We start from the raw sequence: 18,865 nt of genomic DNA on the forward strand, positions 1-18,865 counted from the left end.
TATTCACTATAATAAGTGATTACCCAATAGCTGCCGATTTTATGTCTTTTGCGCCTAAAGTTGTGTGTCCCCCCTCTCTTTTTTACCCTTCTTGTACCTGGATACTGCAGGGGAGAGCCTGGGGAGCGTCCTTCCAGCGGAGCTGTGAAGAGAAAATGGCGCTGTTGTGCTGAGGAAGAAGGCCCCGCCCCCTCAGCGGCGGGCTTCTGTCCCGCTTCTGTGTGAAAAAAATGGCGGGGGTTTTTACATATATACAGTGCCTGACTGTATATATGTATGTTATGCCAAAAAGGTACTTCAATTGCTGCCCAGGGCGCCCCCCCAGCGCCCTGCACCCTACAGTGACCGGAGTGTGAAAGTGTGCTGGGAGCAATGGCGCACAGCTGCGGTGCTGTGCGCTACCTTATATGAAGACAGGAGTCTTCAGCCGCCGTTTTCAAGCTTCTGTTCTTCTGGCTCTGCGAGGAGGACGGCGGCGCGGCTCCGGGAACGGACGATCGAGGACAGATGCCTGTGTTCGAACCCTCCGGAGCTAATGGTGTCCAGTAGCCTAAGAAGCGCAACCTAGCTGTAGACAGGTAGGTTTGCTTCTCTCCCCTCAGTCCCTCGTAGCAGTGAGTCTGTTGCCAGCAGAAGCTCACTGAAAATAAAAAACCTAACAAATACTTTCTTTTACTAGCAGGCTCAGGAGAGCCCACTAGGAGCACCCAGCTCTGGCCGGGCACAGATTCTAACTGAGGTCTGGAGGAGGGGCATAGAGGGAGGAGCCAGTGCACACCAGATAGTACCTAATCTTTCTTTAGAGTGCCCAGACTCCTGCGGAGCCCGTCTATTCCCCATGGTCCTTACGGAGTCCCCAGCATCCACTAGGACGTTAGAGAAAGGGAGTTTGCCAGCTCACACCCAGCGCCTCACCCAGTCTGAAGGAATATACAAAACCACAGACCTAGCAGCGCTTTTTATATGTAAATAAATACAACACCAAATGCTGTGCCCCCCCTGCTTTTGCACCCTGTTACTTGAGACCGCAGTGAAGGGTCGGGACCAGCGTCTCCGCAGCTTGCTGTGAAGAGAAAATGGCGCTTATTAGAGCTGGAATACGAAGCCCCACCCCCTACATAGCACGCATGTGTCCCGCTTTTATTAATACTGGCGGGGGTCTGTATACAGTGCCTATGCACTGTATACTGTCGTGCCAGTCCCCAAATGAAGTTTAATTGCTGCCCAGGGCGCCCCCCCTGCGCCCATATAGTGCCATTAGTGTGTGGGAGCATTGGCGCGCAGCGCGACCACTGCGCGGTACCTCCGAAGATCAGAAGTCTTCTGCCGCCTCTGAAGTCTTCTTGCTTCTGCTACTCACCCGGCTTCTCTCTTCAGGCTCTGTGAGGGGGACGGCGGCGCGGCTCCGGGAACGAGCAGCTAGGCGCACCAAGTGATCGGACCCTCTGGAGCTAATGGTGTCCAGTAGCCTAAGAAGCAGAGCCTTTGAACTCGCAGAAGTAGGTCTGCTTCTCTCCCATCACTCCCACGAAGCAGGGAGCCTGTTGCCAGCAGTGCTCCCTGAAAATAATAAACCTAACAAAAGTCTTTTCTAGAGAAACTCTGTAGAGCTCCCCTAGTGTGTGTCCAGTCTCTCTGGGCACAGAATCTAACTGAGGTCTGGAGGAGGGGCATAGAGGGAGGAGCCAGTTCACACCCATTTAAAGTCTTAAAGTGCCCATGTCTCCTGTGGATCCCGTCTATACCCCATGGTCCTTTTGGAGTCCCCAGCATCCTCTAGGACGAAGGAGAAATAAGATTTGCTTTGATCCCAATTAATGTTGATAAGAACTATACTTAATTTCCATTCATAACCCATTTTACAGCCATGAGCAGAGCACCACCTAGTAAAACAAGCACAGTAGTGTCAATAACAAGCCCTAAATTTGTGTTTTATCGGGGCGTGGTCTGGGATCTGAAGGAAGCAGACGTGCTCTCTGAGAGCTCCTTAGACCCATAACCAAAACTACTTTTTCCCCTTGCATCTACGTCTCCTAGGCCGCCCTACTCCCTCTACTGCCCTCCTTGTGCCCCACGGCTGGGACCCCTGAAGTGCCGCGGAATCGGGGAGCAGTTTTAACTGTTCCCGCGGATTGCGGCCTGCGGGGCTGGAAGAAGCCGGGACCTCGATTTGGGCATTGATCCGGGGACGGCTCCGGGACCCGCTGTTCGGCCCGTGGACACTACACGAAGCTACGTACTCTCCCCTGCCGTCGGCCGCTTGCCGCGGCTAGTAGAGTCTCCTTGCTCTCAGCTCCCGCTGCTGTGTATCCGCCCGGCGGGGACCCGTCAGCCCGTCAGACGGGACGAAGATAAAAGACGCTCGGCGGCCATCTTGAAATCAGTGAAAAGCACTGAGCTTTCTCTGCAGTAGCAGCACCTGTATATAAGGGTAAGAGGGGGGACCCACAAGGCTAGGCCATATAGGCCTGGGTACATTAGACAGTCACAGTGCTCCCCTCACCCATCCATCCATCTACCCATCCATACATCCATTTAATAACTCAGTACATTTGCTGGCTGACTTTCTGCTCAGTGGCCTGGGGTCCTGTAAATACACCCCCATCGGGCAATATCAGAGGTGCCACCACTACAAGTGAGAGAATGGGCCCTTAGCCTCATGCAAGCCTTCCCGATGCTACCCTAAGACCACGAGGGGGGTTCTTGCACGGTGACGGCCCTCATGCTTCATACTGCCGAGGATATGTGAAAGTGTAATTCTAAACTGCTCTATCTAAAGACCGATCTCATGGTGAAAGGGATAAAGAAAAAAAAGAAGGCCAAGACTAAGCCGGACGCGATCCCACCCCCCGCGAACCGACGCTCATCAGACCTACGTCAATTCCTAACTTCTCCAACCTCGACCCCCTCTGCTCCTTCTAACGTCTCGACCTTCTTGAGTTTACACGACCCGGTGGACGACATGGCCTCCCCTGAGACTCCGGAGCCCCCACAGGCCCTCTCTTTATCTGCGGAGATAAGTGAAATATTGTCCCATGTACGATCACTTCCTACGAAACAGGACTTCTCAGCCTTGGAGACTCGTCTACTATCCACCATCACTCAGGAAGTGACAGCGCTCCGACAAGATATGTCTCAAATCGCGACTCGAGTTGATGTCCTGGAACGCCATGAATAGTCTACTGTGGACTCTTTGACTAAATTTCGAGAAGTGCTATCTCACCAACGGGATGATATCTCCTTCTTAAAGTCACGCATTGAGGACATGGATAATCGCGGCCGGCGAAATAATATTAGAGTCAGGGGCCTGCCTGAGAGCGTCCAGCAAACAGACCTGGTAAATGCCTTATCTAAGATATTTGGGGAACTTATCGACCTGGACCCGAACAAAGACATTGTATTCGATAGAGCTCACAGAGCCCTTCGTCCTCGAGGTTTGCCCTCCGACAGACCACGGGACGTGATTTGTAGGCTCCACTATTACGCCCAAAAAGAGGAAATAATGAGGTCGGCACGTCAACTGAACAGCATTGACTTTCAAGGCGACAGGATTCAGATATTTCCTGACCTTGCTTGGTCAACCTTACAACAACGTCGCGCCTTGAAACCTCTTACAGACTCTCTCAGGAAGCTCGAGCTGAAATACAGATGGGGCTTTCCATTCTCCCTTCAGGTCTCTCATGGCGGCAAAATTGCGAGTCTTTCAAGACCGTCGGATTTACAGGCTTTCTTCACGATCCTGGGTATCCCTCCGGTTCCGGTTCCTGACTGGGACGCATTTCACCATCTTCCGGACTTGCCTGTTGTGCTCCCTCCAGATGACGCGTGGCAGCAAGTTCGTACCCCGCGGATGCGGGGATCCACTCCTGGCCCACGACCTTCGAAGCCTCCTTGAATGAGATGCCTTGTCCCGAGTGGATGTAAATTTGCTTGCTGAATACGTTATACATTAAGTTTTTCTCTTTCTTTATAGTGCAATGTGTTGCTCACCAATGTGATCGGTTTTCGTTTTTGTTTTTATTTATTTAAATATATATTTTTATTTTATTTTATTTTTTGTTGTTCTTGTTTATGTAGATGGATAATAGTGTACAGACGCTGAAGTCCATTGATACCCGGTTCGATAACTTGAGGATTATCTGTACACTCTTATGCCATTATATATACTTATATATTTGTATGCTCTGTTTTTCATGTTTCACATGTGCTTAATGCACACCTCGGTAATACCGTATATTTAACGAGTTTCTATTTTGGGAGTGGTCGCTGTCCTGAGCCCCCTGCAGGACCCCAATATGCTGCATCCCCTGTTTCTTTGGACCGGGAGTCGGCAGGATTCCGCTCCTGTCCTTTTTGCAGCAGTTTTTGTAGTAACACCACTTCTGTTTAATGTTAAAGTACTTTTTGGCGGAGATTCCCCCGCCGCAGCTTTTTCTTTCTATTTCTTTGCTTTTCCTTTTTTCCTATCCCCCCCCCCCCTGTTATTTTTCCCTCACCTTTCCCAGGGTCTGCCGAAGAGAAGACTATCGTGAAACGATTGGATCTGACTGATAATGGGGGTGAGTGATTTACACGTAACTACCCTTAACGTCAAAGGGCTGAATGTCCCTGAAAAAAGGTCTAAAAACTTCTTAAATGGCTTAGAGACGAGAAAATAGACGTTGCTTTTATTCAGGAAACACACTTCAAGATGGGACACGTGCCGTCCCTAAAATGTCACTATTACCCGCATGTTTTCCTGTCCAATAATTCGGCTGGTAAGACATTAGGTGTAGCCATCCTACTTGCCCGCCACCTGCCTGTCCTCAATGTAGCCTCCCACAGAATAGCTGAGGGTAGGGGGTTGCTGGTGAAATGCGACATACATGGCCAACGTTTCTCCTTTTTAAATATATATGCCCCTAACGCTAAACAACCTTCCTTTCTATCCTCAGTTCTAGAGGACGCGGAGCCTCTTTTAGAGGGGGTGGTAGTGATGGGAGGTGACCTAAATTGGACCCTGGATCCTCGCCAGGACAATTCTAAAAAGATCTCCTGCAAGCCAGAGAGGGAGCATAGGGGAATGAGACGTGCTCTGCTCGACCACCAGCTGATCGACACATGGAGACTGACACACCCCACTGATATAGATTACACCTATTTCTCACACCCATACCAGACATATTCCAGGATTAATTATTTATTTTTGAGTCACCGACACTTACACCTTCTGTCTGATGCCTCTATAGGACAGATTGTATGGTCCGATCATGCCCCAGTCAACCTTTCCATACGCTTACCTCCCAACGCACATCGCCAATGGTCCTGGCGTTTTAACGACACTTTCCTGCAAGATGCCGACTGTAAGTCCCGAATTGGCAACGCTCTGGACTCTTATATTTGTACCAACGACTTAGATGACATCTCCAAAGTCTCAGTATGGGAAGCCCACAAATGTGTCATTAGGGGGGTTTGTGTCCAAATAGGATCCTTCCGCAAAAGGCAGAGGGAGAAACTCCGAGAGGAGTTACTGTCTAAAATACAATCTCTCGAGCTTCTACATAAAAAATCCCAAACCCCACAACACTACGCCGATCTCGAAACTGCTAGGGCGGCTCTGAATAAGTTACTCTCAGATAGAGTCAAGTTTTCTTATCGGAAGTGCCGTAGCAGATACTACCAATGGGGCAATAAGCCTGGAAAATTACTGGCCAAAGCACTCAGAGAACAACGTGCTCTTACTTTTATTCCTACAATTAAAGACAATCATGGCCAACCCCAACACCAGACATCTCACATAGCCAGGGCCTTCAGGACATATTACTCCACTCTGTATAACCTCGCCGGCCCAACCGGCAGAATCGACAGGTCGTCCCATCAAAAAGCCATAACTGACTATTTACGGACCTTACATTTCCCCACACTGACCGCAACAGAAGTAGAAGATCTAGATGCCCCGTTTTCTCCTGAGGAGGTTCAGAGAGTTATTGAATCCTCTCCTAATGGCAAGAGTCCAGGCCCCGACGGATTTACTATTGCCTATTACAAAGCTTTTAAGGAGAAATTAATCCCTATACTCACAAGAGCCTTTAACACCATATCAGATCAGTCACCCTTCTCCCCACAATCTCTCGAAGCCCATATTGCAGTTCTACCCAAAGAGGGTAAGGAACCCAGTCTTTGCTCCAGCTACCGCCCAATCTCCCTATTAAATATTGATATAAAGCTTTTCGCTAAATTGATTGCAAACCGCCTTAAACTACTGCTGCCTGGCTTGATACATGGAGATCAAGCTGGGTTTGTTTTGGGCCGAGAAGCCAGGGACAATACCTCCAAAGTGCTCAGCATGATTCACTATGCTGGCCAGCTCTCATCCCCATCTATACTACTGTCGACTGATGCAGAAAAAGCTTTTGACAGAGTGGACTGGGATTTCTTGACCGGAATATTGAGGCATCTGGGATTTGGTAGCATCTGTCTCCACAGAATCCTATCCCTCTATACCTCCCCATCCGCCAAAATTAGGATTAATGGCTCCCTCTCTGACTCCTTTCCAATTTTCAACGGTACGCGACAGGGATGCCCGCTATCCCCATTACTCTTTGTCCTTTGCATGGAAACACTAGCCCGCAGCATTAGGGCTAATCCAAATATCTCGGGCTTGTTGGTAAGGGGGACCGAATACAAACTGGCATTATATGCCGATGATCTACTCGCAATAATCACGAATCCGGTCACCTCTTTGCCAAACTTAATGGTGGAGTTTGAGAAGTTTGGAGCCCTCTCTAACTTCAAAATAAATTATTCCAAATCTATTGCCATGAACTTAACTACACCTCCTGCTATAGTAGAAAGCCTGAAACAAGCCTTCCCCTTCACCTGGCATGATCATAAATTAAAATACTTAGGGGTGTTACTGACTAATGACTTATCCAAAGTGTTCTCCCTAAATTTTAAACCCTTATTGTCTAGGCTTCGTCTAGACTTCCTGTTATGGAAAAAGCTGAGACTGTCCTGGTTCGGAAGGATCAACGTAGTTAAAATGAATGCCCTCCCCAGGATTTTATTCTTTCTCCAGACCCTTCCGATACACATCCCCCTGCTATGGCTTTGGGATGTCCAGAGGCTTATCCGTACATTCGTATGGGGCGGCAATACACCTAGATTTAAACATGACATTTTGTTCAGGAGAAAACATCAAGGGGGGCAACAACTCCCACATATCCCTAACTATTACCACGCTGTACACCTGAATAGGATACTGGAATGGACACGTGCCAAGGATCGCAAACAATGGGTCCTCCTAGAGGAAGGCTGTCTCCCACATTATATTGAAATTGCACCTTGGCTTCCTATCCTCCCGAAGGTGTCACACCCCACGGTCTCTCCCACGCTCAGATTATGGGCCAAACTGAGATCCCAGAGTCATATATCCTCCAAATGGTCCCCCTTAACCTCTTTTCTCTATAACTCCGAATTTGCCCCTGGCCTTCAAGGGACTGCTTTCGCCCTATGGGCAGAAGCTGGGATCTTTAGAGTCGGTCAGCTGGTGAGCTCGGGTAGGGTGCGCTCTTTTTCAGATGTTCAATCCTCTTGGAACCTACACAGTGCTGAGTTTTGGAGGTTCCTGCAGGTCCACCATTTCATATCATCTCCCAAGAACTTCTCTGACGTAACTAGGGACCTCACTGGGTTTGAGAAACTATGTGTCTCCCCCAGTTCACCTACGCATACTATTTCACAAATCTATACGTTGATTATGGAAAATTTCTTCCCACAACCTCCTACCTTTTTGGCTTCCTGGGAGAGGGAATTGTCGGGGCTACCTACTCAAATTAACTGGGAATCCGTGTTTAAGAACGCTCAGGCGAGTTCTTTATGCATCTCGACACTAGAGACCCTTTATAAACTTATATACAGGTTGAGTATCCCATATCCAAATATTCCGAAATACGGAATATTCCGAAATACAGACTTTTTTGAGTGAGAGTGAGATAGTGAAACCTTTGTTTTTTGATGGCTCAATGTACATAAACTTTGTTATTAAAAATATTGTATTAAATGACCTTCAGGCTGTGTGTATAAGGTGTATGTGAAACATAAATGAATTGTGTGACTGTAGACACACTTTGTTTAATGCACAAAATTATAAAAAATATTGGCTAAAATGACCTTCAGGCTGTGTGTATAAGGTGTATATGTAACATAAATGCATTCTGTGCTTAGATTTAGGTCCCATCACCATGATATCTCATTATGGTATGCAATTATTCCAAAATACGGAAAAATCCCATATCCAAAATACCTCTGGTCCCAAGCATTTTGGATAAGGGATACTCAACCTGTGTAGGTGGTATAGGACCCCTCGTGTTCTCAATAAAATGTTTCCCTCTCTTTCGAATAGGTGTTGGAGATGCAAAAATGCCCCAGGGAGTTTTATACATATTTGGTGGGATTGCCCTCTTATAACTTCATACTGGGCAGAAGTATTTAAATGCACCGAACAGATAGTAGGCGACGAAATCCCGAGAGACCCAGATTTCTGGCTCCTTAATCACACCCCCGCAGGGTCACACTCCTACAAACATTCCCTGTTAAGACACCTTTGCAACGCTGCTAAAGCGGTGATCCCAATTCTTTGGAGATCCACCTCTCCACCCTCAATTAAAATGTGGTTCACAAAGATTGATCACTTCTTGGACATGGAAGACCTGGTTTCCTTCTCATCTGGGAAAACAGTTAACTTCATAGCTATTTGGTTTCCCTGGTACGACTTTAAGGACACATCGCAGTATCGGTCCTATATCGCGACATAATCCCCCTCATGTTAGTAAACGGGCCCATAGTCATACCTGTATCATTATTTATACCCATACCCATATCCCGACAATGTTGTTTCTGTACTGTGGCCCAGACTCAAGATTGATGGGGAACGCCCATACGCTCCCCAAATAGTCTGCCCGCACTATGCAGACTGTCACATCTGACCCTGACCACCCTAACCTTCCCTTACTTATCCTCTTTTCCTCTTCTCTTCTCTTTCTTTTTTCTCTTTTTCATTCATTGATGCTGTTTTGATATTATGCTCTTCTTTTATAGCTTTAATGTTGTCAGAAATGCAGACAGATATTTTTCGGCTAAGGGCGCTCTAAGTGTGGTGTACTGATGAATATAAGCTACGCGATATTTTTGTATGCCCTCCTTTTGTTTTTGAAAATGTTTCTGTAATGTTTTTGAATACTGCTTTGACTAATAAAAACAGTTTACACAAAAAAAAATTTGTGTTTTATTAATAGTTCGTAAGAACAGCAACTTACCTTTATATCATCTTGGACTCTGAAAAGGGTCTCCCATATCTCAGGAAGTTTGTCAACAACGTCGTCAAACTGTCGACCACGTAGTAAGTCGTTTAATGCCAAACAGCTGTGTTAAAAGTGCTCATGTAAATTAATATATTCAAGAACATGAGATTACAACAGACAATTTACAGTATGCCAAAAATCCCCATATAAAGATGGCATAAAAGTGTATAATTTTTTTATCTTTCTAAGCTACTATTCTCAAATCCGAACAAGGGTTTCGCAAACACAGGACATAATTGAAAACTAGATCCTCAGTGTAATTATTCCTTGTAGAGGGCCATTTCACGGTCATGTACAGGACATTTGTAAAAGTTTTAACATACCAATTTTGTTAAAACTTAACACAAGGAAGTATAAAAATGGATATATTATCAAAGTGATTAACTAGGCTCATTGGGACAAGCCAAGTCCACCACTGTTTTATAAAGGAAACTTCTACTTGATAATTACCCTCAACCCCAAATTAAAAGCCTGTTGTTTTTTTATGAAAACCTATGTGAAAGATCTATAATTTAACTTGTTAACCTATGTTGAAAACTCAAATGATAAACAGCTACAGATTTTATTGTAATGTCACATATGGGACTTTCTTTTACTCATATTCATGGCATGGTTTTAAAATACTTTACAAATAAAGTTACTGATGGGATCAACTGAGTAGAAAGTGCCCAGTGCATTAATCTTATTTCCATGACTGGTGCAGTATTCTGGGACTTCATTCTTTAGTACTGTACAGCGTACCTGGATTCACGGATTCGCCACATATTACTAGTCAGGTTATTTATCAAATCTTGAAGGATTTCACTTAAATATTTATCAACCTGTAGAAAATAAGATTAAGAAGATTACTATATAAGCAGTGGTTTATCTTACATTGTTCAGAATAATAAAATAATACCTTTCTACAGTGGCTGGGCCGCAGAAATTACGATCGCCTCTGCCTGTCAATCAGGCAGAGGTGGTCGCGGGGCGGCAACGCTTCGTTTTCTGGGTGGAAACGGAGCATTGCGAGGCGTGCCAGCCGAAACGGTGGGCTGGTACACGCGAATGGGGGCGTGTCGGGGGTGCGGCTGCGTGGCCACAAATAAAAACCACAAGCAGAAATTGCGTGCTGTTCGCAATTTCTGCTTGAAGCAGGGGGGGGGGGGGGGGAGGCGCCGGTCAGCATGCTGGTCGGCCTTGCCAGCGCAGGGCGGCCCCCAGCATGCATGCTAATGGTTAGCAAATTCTGCTGATTAGCAGAATTTGCTAACCTTACTGAACTGGCCCCTTAATATCTACTTAACAATTACATATACATATTAAAAACAATTTCCCTCTGAAGAAACCATTGTGTCACTAGACTGAGAAACACTTTACAGCATTTATACCATTTACTGCACCAGTGGAGTGAATCCATGCTGATTGTCAGTGGTTATCATTACAGCAACAAGCTAAACTTACAGACCAACCATAGTGTTCCACCTGCATCCTGGTAAGGATGGCTGGGTGTCATCTTACAACACTGGCATATATATACACAACACTAAGAAATCAGCTGGCAGACAACACTTTGGGCCTTATTCAGTATGAATCGCATACTGAGGGGTTTCTAACGAGTGCACATGCGCAGTGCCCAATCTGCACATGGGCCAGTAATGCATTCACATGGCATTGAGGCAAACGCCTAAGTCTGATTGACAGGCAGAGGCATTCGCAGGGCAGCAATGCGGCATTGCGGGGGCATGGAGTTGAAAACGAGGGCGGGTCGGGGCAGTTTCTGGGCGCTGCGATGGGAAAAATGGCGGCGGCCCGACTGACTTTGCAGCTAGACTGTGCAGACAGGAGGGCTTCCCTTATTTAGCGATGCAATCGCAACTGAATTGCGATCACATCGCCGGTCTCCATTAGCATGCAGGGCGGCCCCCAGCATGCGATTCTGGCCAGCTGCAGTTTTGCTAAATTAGCAAAACTGAAGCTGAATCAGGTCCTTTATTAATAACAGCGTGCATCCCAGACCATCCTCAGAGTGACACTCTACATGCTGGGAATCTCTGCTGGGGACTCCCAGCAACATTCCATCCCCGGGTTTGATACTGCTTTATAGCTGAGCTGCACTATCCTGTGTGTAACATTGGGTCTGTATATCTTCAACCATCAGCAAGCCACCTGTATTGCTAGCCTACAGTATGCACTTATTAGCATCTTCTGCGCAAATTGGAAGCTTGGAAGCTTTACAATTGGAAACAAAAGTTATAGAACAAAACTGGGTAATAGAGTCATGGAGGTATAAAATTAACAGTAGGTCACTATACTGTTACATAATACGCACTGGGGGCACTGTAGGTCATAATGTGAATTAGGGGCACAGTGTAGCATAATGTGTAATGGCAGCCCCACGATGAGACAATGTGAACTAGGGCACTGCTATGTTTCAGAACATAAACTATGGCACTACTATGGGGCATAAAATTAACAACTGCTGCAGACAGGCGTCTCTCTCAAAACATTGGGGCAGGGGCCCCTTTAAATTGTTGCTATGGGGCCCACAAAGTTCTGGCTATGCCTCGGAGCACAGGCCTAAACGTCCAGTTTATAAATCCTATTCTTTTTTTTACCTGAGATTCAACATTTTTGATAATGTCACAATTTCAACCATTTAGAAAAACAAAACACATTTGAAGGATTTTTAGGACTATGCTCTTTGTAGTGAGCATGGATGAATATACAGATGCTTATGGGGTATATTCAACTGAGGTCGGATCTATTCCGACATGCATTTGTTGGAATGGATCCGACAAGGGCTATTTAATGCACATCTCAATTCGACTTTAAAAAAGTTGAATTGAGATGAGGGACTGGAGAGGGAGGAGAGCCGCGGGCAGACGGGGGAGAGCCGCGCTGCAGGAGGATGTGGCACAGCCGCCAGACCTCACGGCAATGTCCACCCGGCTTCAGCAAGCGGGACCTTACTTGCTGGAGCCGGGGTGGACGCTGCTGTGAGCGGCAGCTATGACGCATCCTCCTGCAGCGCTGTGCTGTAGCGATGCTGTCCCCCGTCTGGCCGCGACTCTCCCCCGTCTGCCCGCGGCTCTTCCCCCTCTCCTCCTCTCAGGTCCCTCATCTCAGTCCGACTTTTTTTTAAGCCGAACTGAGATAGTCGGAAACAGGGCCAAAACCTGTTGAATTTGGCCCTGTTTCCCTTAGAAGTACGTGAATCGGCAGCTATTCTGCCAATTCACATATTATTTGACAAATCGAATTCCCCGACTTGTCGAATAAAAATGCACGGGAATGAATAGGTCGGAACTGCTTCCGACCTGAAAAAGTCGAAAACTGCCGTCTTTTCGACAAGACGGCAGTTTCAACCTTAATTGAATATACCCCTATATCTGTAATGTACTTTTTTTAATTATAAACTGCCTTATTAGGATATAACTTTAATAGTAACACAGACTATAAGTTTCGTAACACAGCAAAAAAAAGATGTGATTCATTGTTCATCAACTTATACTTTAAACATTTAGCAAAATTCAACTTGTATTGTATAGGAAAATTGTAAGTGATACAATGGACTAAAAAGAAAGCGAGCAAACTGTTTACCAAGCTCACACATCACACTGACAGCAAGAACTTACAGTAGTCTTATCTGTGACCAGGGCATTCCAAATGCTAGTCATAGACTGGCGGATTCCAGTGTTTGGGTCAAACTGATAGCGATACAAGCGTGGGACGAGTTGTGGCAAAAAGGGAGCAAGCTGCTCTCCAGCCTTGGTGGCAATAACGTTGAAGCCAAATGCTGCACCCTAATAAAAAAAAATGTAAATCACCATAAAGGGACTTTTATTTAGCGATACATGCACATAGCAAAATTATCATGAGGAATCAGCCCTACACCATGCACAAAGAAAGATGAATTCATAGTTACAGCCCATTAAATGCCCATTCTCTAGCATGACACCAATTTCACATAGAGAAGCATTCATGATACTCACTACAAGATTATGGTACATTCTTACAAGTGTGCACCATAAATAAATAATATGTAAATGGACCTACTCAGTCACTCTTTCTTAAAATGACTTAACATGGGCAATTGCTATGCCCCTCCTGCATATTACACCTGGACTGCATCAACAAAAATTATAAAGATAACCGATTTCTTAAATTAAACAAATAGAAATTACACTCAGACAGCTTTGTGAACATACAATGGGCCAGGATTGCTACTTGTTCTATTTCTGATCATTCAGACATTGAGAAAAATGCAACTACACTGCAGTGACATGTGGTGGGGTAAATGGTTTAGGAGACACTGGCTAGTACCAGAGCCAGATTTACACACAGTATATGAGCCATAGGGTACATGCGGGCATTATACACAGGTGCAGCAGTATAAACTGACAGAAATTTGGTGAGTTTTGATGAGAGATGTGCAGAAAAGATAGGCAGGGGGGGCACTGCCTCACCTTTCATAGACTTTTTACTCCAGAGTTTTGACTATAAAGAGGATTAGAATAATACAAAAATGATATCTATAATATATAAAATAAATAAATATCTTTGGATTTTTTATATAATTTTTAACTTCAAAACTCTGTTGTATAGTGGAGTATGACAGAAAAGGCTCTGCCCCACCCCCTCACCTCACCGCACAACACAGATACATTTATCAATCATTCACACAGTGACCAACAGTTCAGGGGGAGAGTGCAGTCAGCATATAGTAAATGTGCATTGTATTCTAATTCACTGAATTAAAACAAATTCATTGTCTCATGTGTTAGCTTCGCCAAATTTTATCACAGAATTTACTATGCAAACCTTCAAATTAAGTGAGAACCTCTTAATAGGCAGTCTCTTAAAAATCAGAAAAGCACCAATATAGCTAAATAAAAAGATGACTACATTAAATAATCTGTGGGCAAATGTCTCACTTATTCTTAGCTTGAACAAGATATGTATTTCTACCAATATATTACCTTCCTTGAAGTCCACATGGCATGGTGGTTAGCTAAGTTCATGAATTTGTATATGAGGTCTGGTTGACTAAGGTCACTGGCCAATGCACACAGCTCCTTGTATGTAGACAGCCCCTGTCTTTGCAAAAAAAATAGAAATGTAAATCATAATTAACACCTAGCATGACTTTTCTACCTCATGTTACGAAGCAATAAATGTACACTACAGATATCACCTCACTAGTTAATTACTGTAGTACAGCCCACTTTTCATGGCCATACAGTAGTTTGTTTCACCACATGAAACATTCCAAAAACTTTTCATACACTCACATATGTCCCTAGACTTTAGGCTAAAGCCACATTATACACATTGGTTGTCTGTAATTTCCTGAATAAATATAAATTTCTACTGTAAAACACTACTTTCTCTTCTCCATCTACAATCCACTAGGATACTTGGGAACTTGAATGTTTAGAATGCCTGTTGGAGTCAAGCTCTTTTTCCCCCCTCTGGGACTGGATGATAGGGACAACAGATGCCAGCATTCAGTAGCTGGCGGGCCACTGCTTTTCAGTCCTGGCTACTGGAGTTTTGGACTCCAAGCTCCTAATAAATCTGCTGAAGCTTAGAGCAGTTTTCAACACTATGGTAAGTGCCATCAAGATATAGATGGACAAAACCACAATTGTGGCTTACATAAATCTATAGGTTAGAAGATGGGAAATTGATTTTTATCATAAGACAAACCCATCATAACAGTAAATGATCCCTTCATCCGAAAGACACACAGCACATATATCAGCTGGCGGGGGTCAACCAGATGTTGACACAATGGCATCTTGAGTGTTTCATAAAGTGATGTGCTCCTGCCCCAGGACAAGGTAGGAGCATACATTTCCGAAAGATGCCATTTTAGTTCTTTGTAAGTTCGATCCGATCTTCCTATTCAATCCATTAGAGATACACCCGCAGAAGATCAAAGAAAGTAAAGAGGGGGAGTACGGGTGATTCTGATAGCATTTGACAAGCCAAGAACGTCATTGTACACAGACATTTGCAGCATGGCAGAGGCCAAGGAATGGTGCTTGCCTCCAAGAGGAGACCTATTAAGTAAGGGCCCCTTTCTTCACCAGAGTTTTCTTCAGCTTGCTTTAATGATCCTTAGTCTTAAAAGATTTCATGATGGCATGGACCAGACCATGTTCAAGGCTCAGAAAAAAGTTTTGGGCAAAAATACCCAAACATTGACGAATTACCACCGTTCATGCAATTTGGCTTAAAAGAGGCCACTTAATAGGTTCAGGCTTAAGCCCTCTGATTTCAATTTTACCTGAAATGCAGCCTCCAAATATTCCCCAGCTGCTCCATGGTATCTAAACCTGGTTATAGCAGCCATACAGCACCCTATTTTTATTAATCATCTGATTCAGCGAGTTAAGCTTCCTTATCTGGATGACTGCCTTCCTCTTTGCCATCTTCACAGTTCGAAAAGTTTTGGAACCAGGGACTCTGTTTTCCCATTGGCATGCTGCATGAACTGTAGCACTTTTATTAAGAACCAACTCTGCCTTTCAGCCCAAGGTGGTCACTAAGTTCCACCAGAATCAGGAAATCTTGATCCTGGACCAAGTGCTGGAGAAGCTTCCAAAAGAACATCGTCCGTTTACTCTCTGGTATTGTAAGAATATTGTAGACCTTTGTCCATAGAACCTGGGTATTGTGCAGGATTGATGACCTGTTGGTCCTTTGAGATGTCCACAAAAAATGTTGGCCAGCATCAAATAACCATCACCAGGCTTACATTTGGGAAGAACAACCTGCTTGGGGCCTCTGTTTAATCGAGTGGCCACCTGGTCTTCCGTTCATCCCTGCTCCAACACCTATGGGGCATTCTGGACCTCCCCCCTTTATAGTCTTTATGTTTCTGTTCTGGTTCATTGTTTTGTTCCTTTCAATCTTTTTATTGTGAGTTACATTTGTTTTCTACAATCCCACCCATTTCTGTATTCCTGGTCCTGTAGTTTCCAGAAGCCAGTGGGGGTAGAGGGGGAGAAGCCTGAGTTTTGCTGGTAAATTTAAAGTTTCTACACTCTTACTACTTTCTTCCATTCCCAGTTATAAGAATGTTTCTGGGTACACACATGTGGTGGATTATTCTCCCTTTGCACACAAAGTTTCTAGAACAAAAAGCAAACAAAATATTGAAGTTCTCTCTGAAAATACACCCCTAGGGAGCTTATTAATTCCATTCCACCTTCTTGGACTCCCTAAATTATATCTACAGGATCTATTTTAGATCTATTTTATTTCTATTTTCCACCTACTGATCTCCTCAAAATAACATTGCTCTGTGACTGGATCATATAGACTGGCCTGTACTTATACAATGGAGGCAGACCCCTAGTAAAGTTGCATTACCACCTAGGAAAATATTTTCCTAATCAAGTGTCTTGGATGTGTACAGTTCACGCACTATGATATATGAACAATTACTTCACAGTGTAAGTAACACATTCTGGGGAATCATACATTTAAGTGATTCAGTTATGTGCAAATACAATAAAAAAGCTTACCCATCTGGGGTTTTGCCAAGGGAGGTGCCTTGAAAAACCTCAGTGTCTCCAGACACCTCATGCTTTGCCCTAGAATAAAACAGAAAAGGTTAGGTTTCGGGTTGAAATGAGAGATTGAGCAAAAACCCTAATTTTGCCGAGTAATGTTAGCCATATTATTAGAACACGCTGATTTGCACCAAGTACTATATGTTTAACTCAGGGGCAGACAAACACAACCTGCCCCTGCTGGAATCTGGCTCCATGTATAAGATTTCTCTGGACAGCACTGTTCAGTGTGGCCCAGCAACGTTACTGCTGGGCTGGTCCTTTCTGCATCCCCACCTCCAGTCCGGCCCTGCCCCTCCAGAATCCAATGACGTGCCAACATGGCTGGAGCAAGGAGCATTACTCAAGCAAAGTACCAACATGGCCGGGGTCTTGTAACATAATTCGGGCAAGGCAGACATAGATGGTAACCAGGAAGATGTTTTCAGTGAGGAAAATAATGAGGGAAGGGGACACAGGACTGGTATATAGTGCATCTGGAAAGTATTCACAGCGCTTCTCTTTTTCCACGTTTTGATATGTTACAGCCTTATTCCAAAATGGAATAAATTTACTTTTTCCCACAAAATTATACACACAATGCGGGTCATTCCGAGTTGTTCGCTCGTTGCAGTTTTTCGCAACGCAGCGATTAGGTGGAAAATGCGCATGCGCATGGTACACAGCTCGCATGCGCTAAGTTATTTAACACAAAACTTAGCAGTTTTGCTGGTGTTCGTGCAGTGCTTTTCAGTCGCACTGCTGATCGGTGAGTGATTGACAGGAAAGGGGCGTTTCTGGGAGGTAACCAAGCGTTTTCCGGGAGTGTGCTAAAAAAACGCAGGCGTGCCAGGGAAAAACGCAGGAGTGGCTGGAGAAACGGGGGAGTGGCTGGCCGAACGCAGGGCGTGTTTGTGACGTCAAACCAGGAACTAAACGGACTGAGCTGATCGCAATCTAGGAGTAGGTCTGGAGCTACTCAGAAACTGCAGAGAATTATTTAGTAGCAGTTCTGCTAATCTTTCGTTCGCTATTCTGCTAAACTAAGATACACTCCCAGAGGGCGGCGGTCTAGCGTTTGCAATGCTGCTAAAAGCAGCTAGCGAGTGAACAACTCGGAATGACCACCAATACCCCATAATGACAACGTAAAAAAAAAGTTAGTTATTTTGAGATTTTTGCAGATTTATTAAAAATAAAAAAATAAGAATTTACTTACCGATAATTCTATTTCTCGGAGTCCGTAGTGGATGCTGGGGTTCCTGAAAGGACCATGGGGAATAGCGGCTCCGCAGGAGACAGGGCACAAAAAAGTAAAGCTTTACTAGGTCAGGTGGTGTGCACTGGCTCCTCCCCCTATGACCCTCCTCCAGACTCCAGTTAGGTACTGTGCCCGGACGAGCATACACAATAAGGGAGGCATTTTGAATCCCGGGTAAGACTCATACCAGCCACACCAATCACACCGTACAACTTGTGATCTAAACCCAGTTAACAGTATGATAACAGAAAGGGCCTCTTAAAGATGGCTCCTTAACAATAACCCGAATTAGTTAACAATAACTATGTACAAGTATTGCAGATAATCCGCACTTGGGATGGGCGCCCAGCATCCACTACGGACTCCGAGAAATAGAATTATCGGTAAGTAAATTCTTATTTTCTCTATCGTCCTAAGTGGATGCTGGGGTTCCTGAAAGGACCATGGGGATTATACCAAAGCTCCCAAACGGGCGGGAGAGTGCGGATGACTCTGCAGCACCGAATGAGAGAACTCCAGGTCCTCCTTTGCCAGGGTATCAAATTTGTAAAATTTTACAAACGTGTTCTCCCCCGACCACGTAGCTGCTCGGCAGAGTTGTAATGCCGAGACCCCTCGGGCAGCCGCCCAAGATGAGCCCACCTTCCTTGTGGAGTGGGCTTTTACAGTTTTAGGCTGTGGCAGGCCTGCCACAGAATGTGCAAGTTGAATTGTGTTAC

General features: G+C 45.0%; 1 protein-coding gene across 2 annotated transcripts in view; it reads right to left on the minus strand.

Moving 5' to 3' along the window:
* The window catches only part of ECPAS (Ecm29 proteasome adaptor and scaffold), a 280,472-nt gene that overhangs the window by 75,440 nt on the left and 186,167 nt on the right, over nucleotides 1-18,865 (minus strand). For both annotated transcript variants that reach the window (XM_063914681.1, XM_063914682.1), the window contains exons 28-32: nucleotides 16,859-16,927; nucleotides 14,303-14,420; nucleotides 12,959-13,126; nucleotides 10,083-10,162; nucleotides 9,297-9,402 (exon numbers count right to left, since the gene is read on the minus strand). In XM_063914681.1, coding sequence (XP_063770751.1) covers nucleotides 9,297-9,402; nucleotides 10,083-10,162; nucleotides 12,959-13,126; nucleotides 14,303-14,420; nucleotides 16,859-16,927 — 541 coding nt within the window. The remainder of the gene's footprint in view (nucleotides 1-9,296; nucleotides 9,403-10,082; nucleotides 10,163-12,958; nucleotides 13,127-14,302; nucleotides 14,421-16,858; nucleotides 16,928-18,865) is intronic.

This window comes from Pseudophryne corroboree, chromosome 1 (genome assembly GCF_028390025.1).
Source record: "Pseudophryne corroboree isolate aPseCor3 chromosome 1, aPseCor3.hap2, whole genome shotgun sequence".
NCBI classification, from domain to species: Eukaryota; Metazoa; Chordata; class Amphibia; order Anura; family Myobatrachidae; genus Pseudophryne; species Pseudophryne corroboree.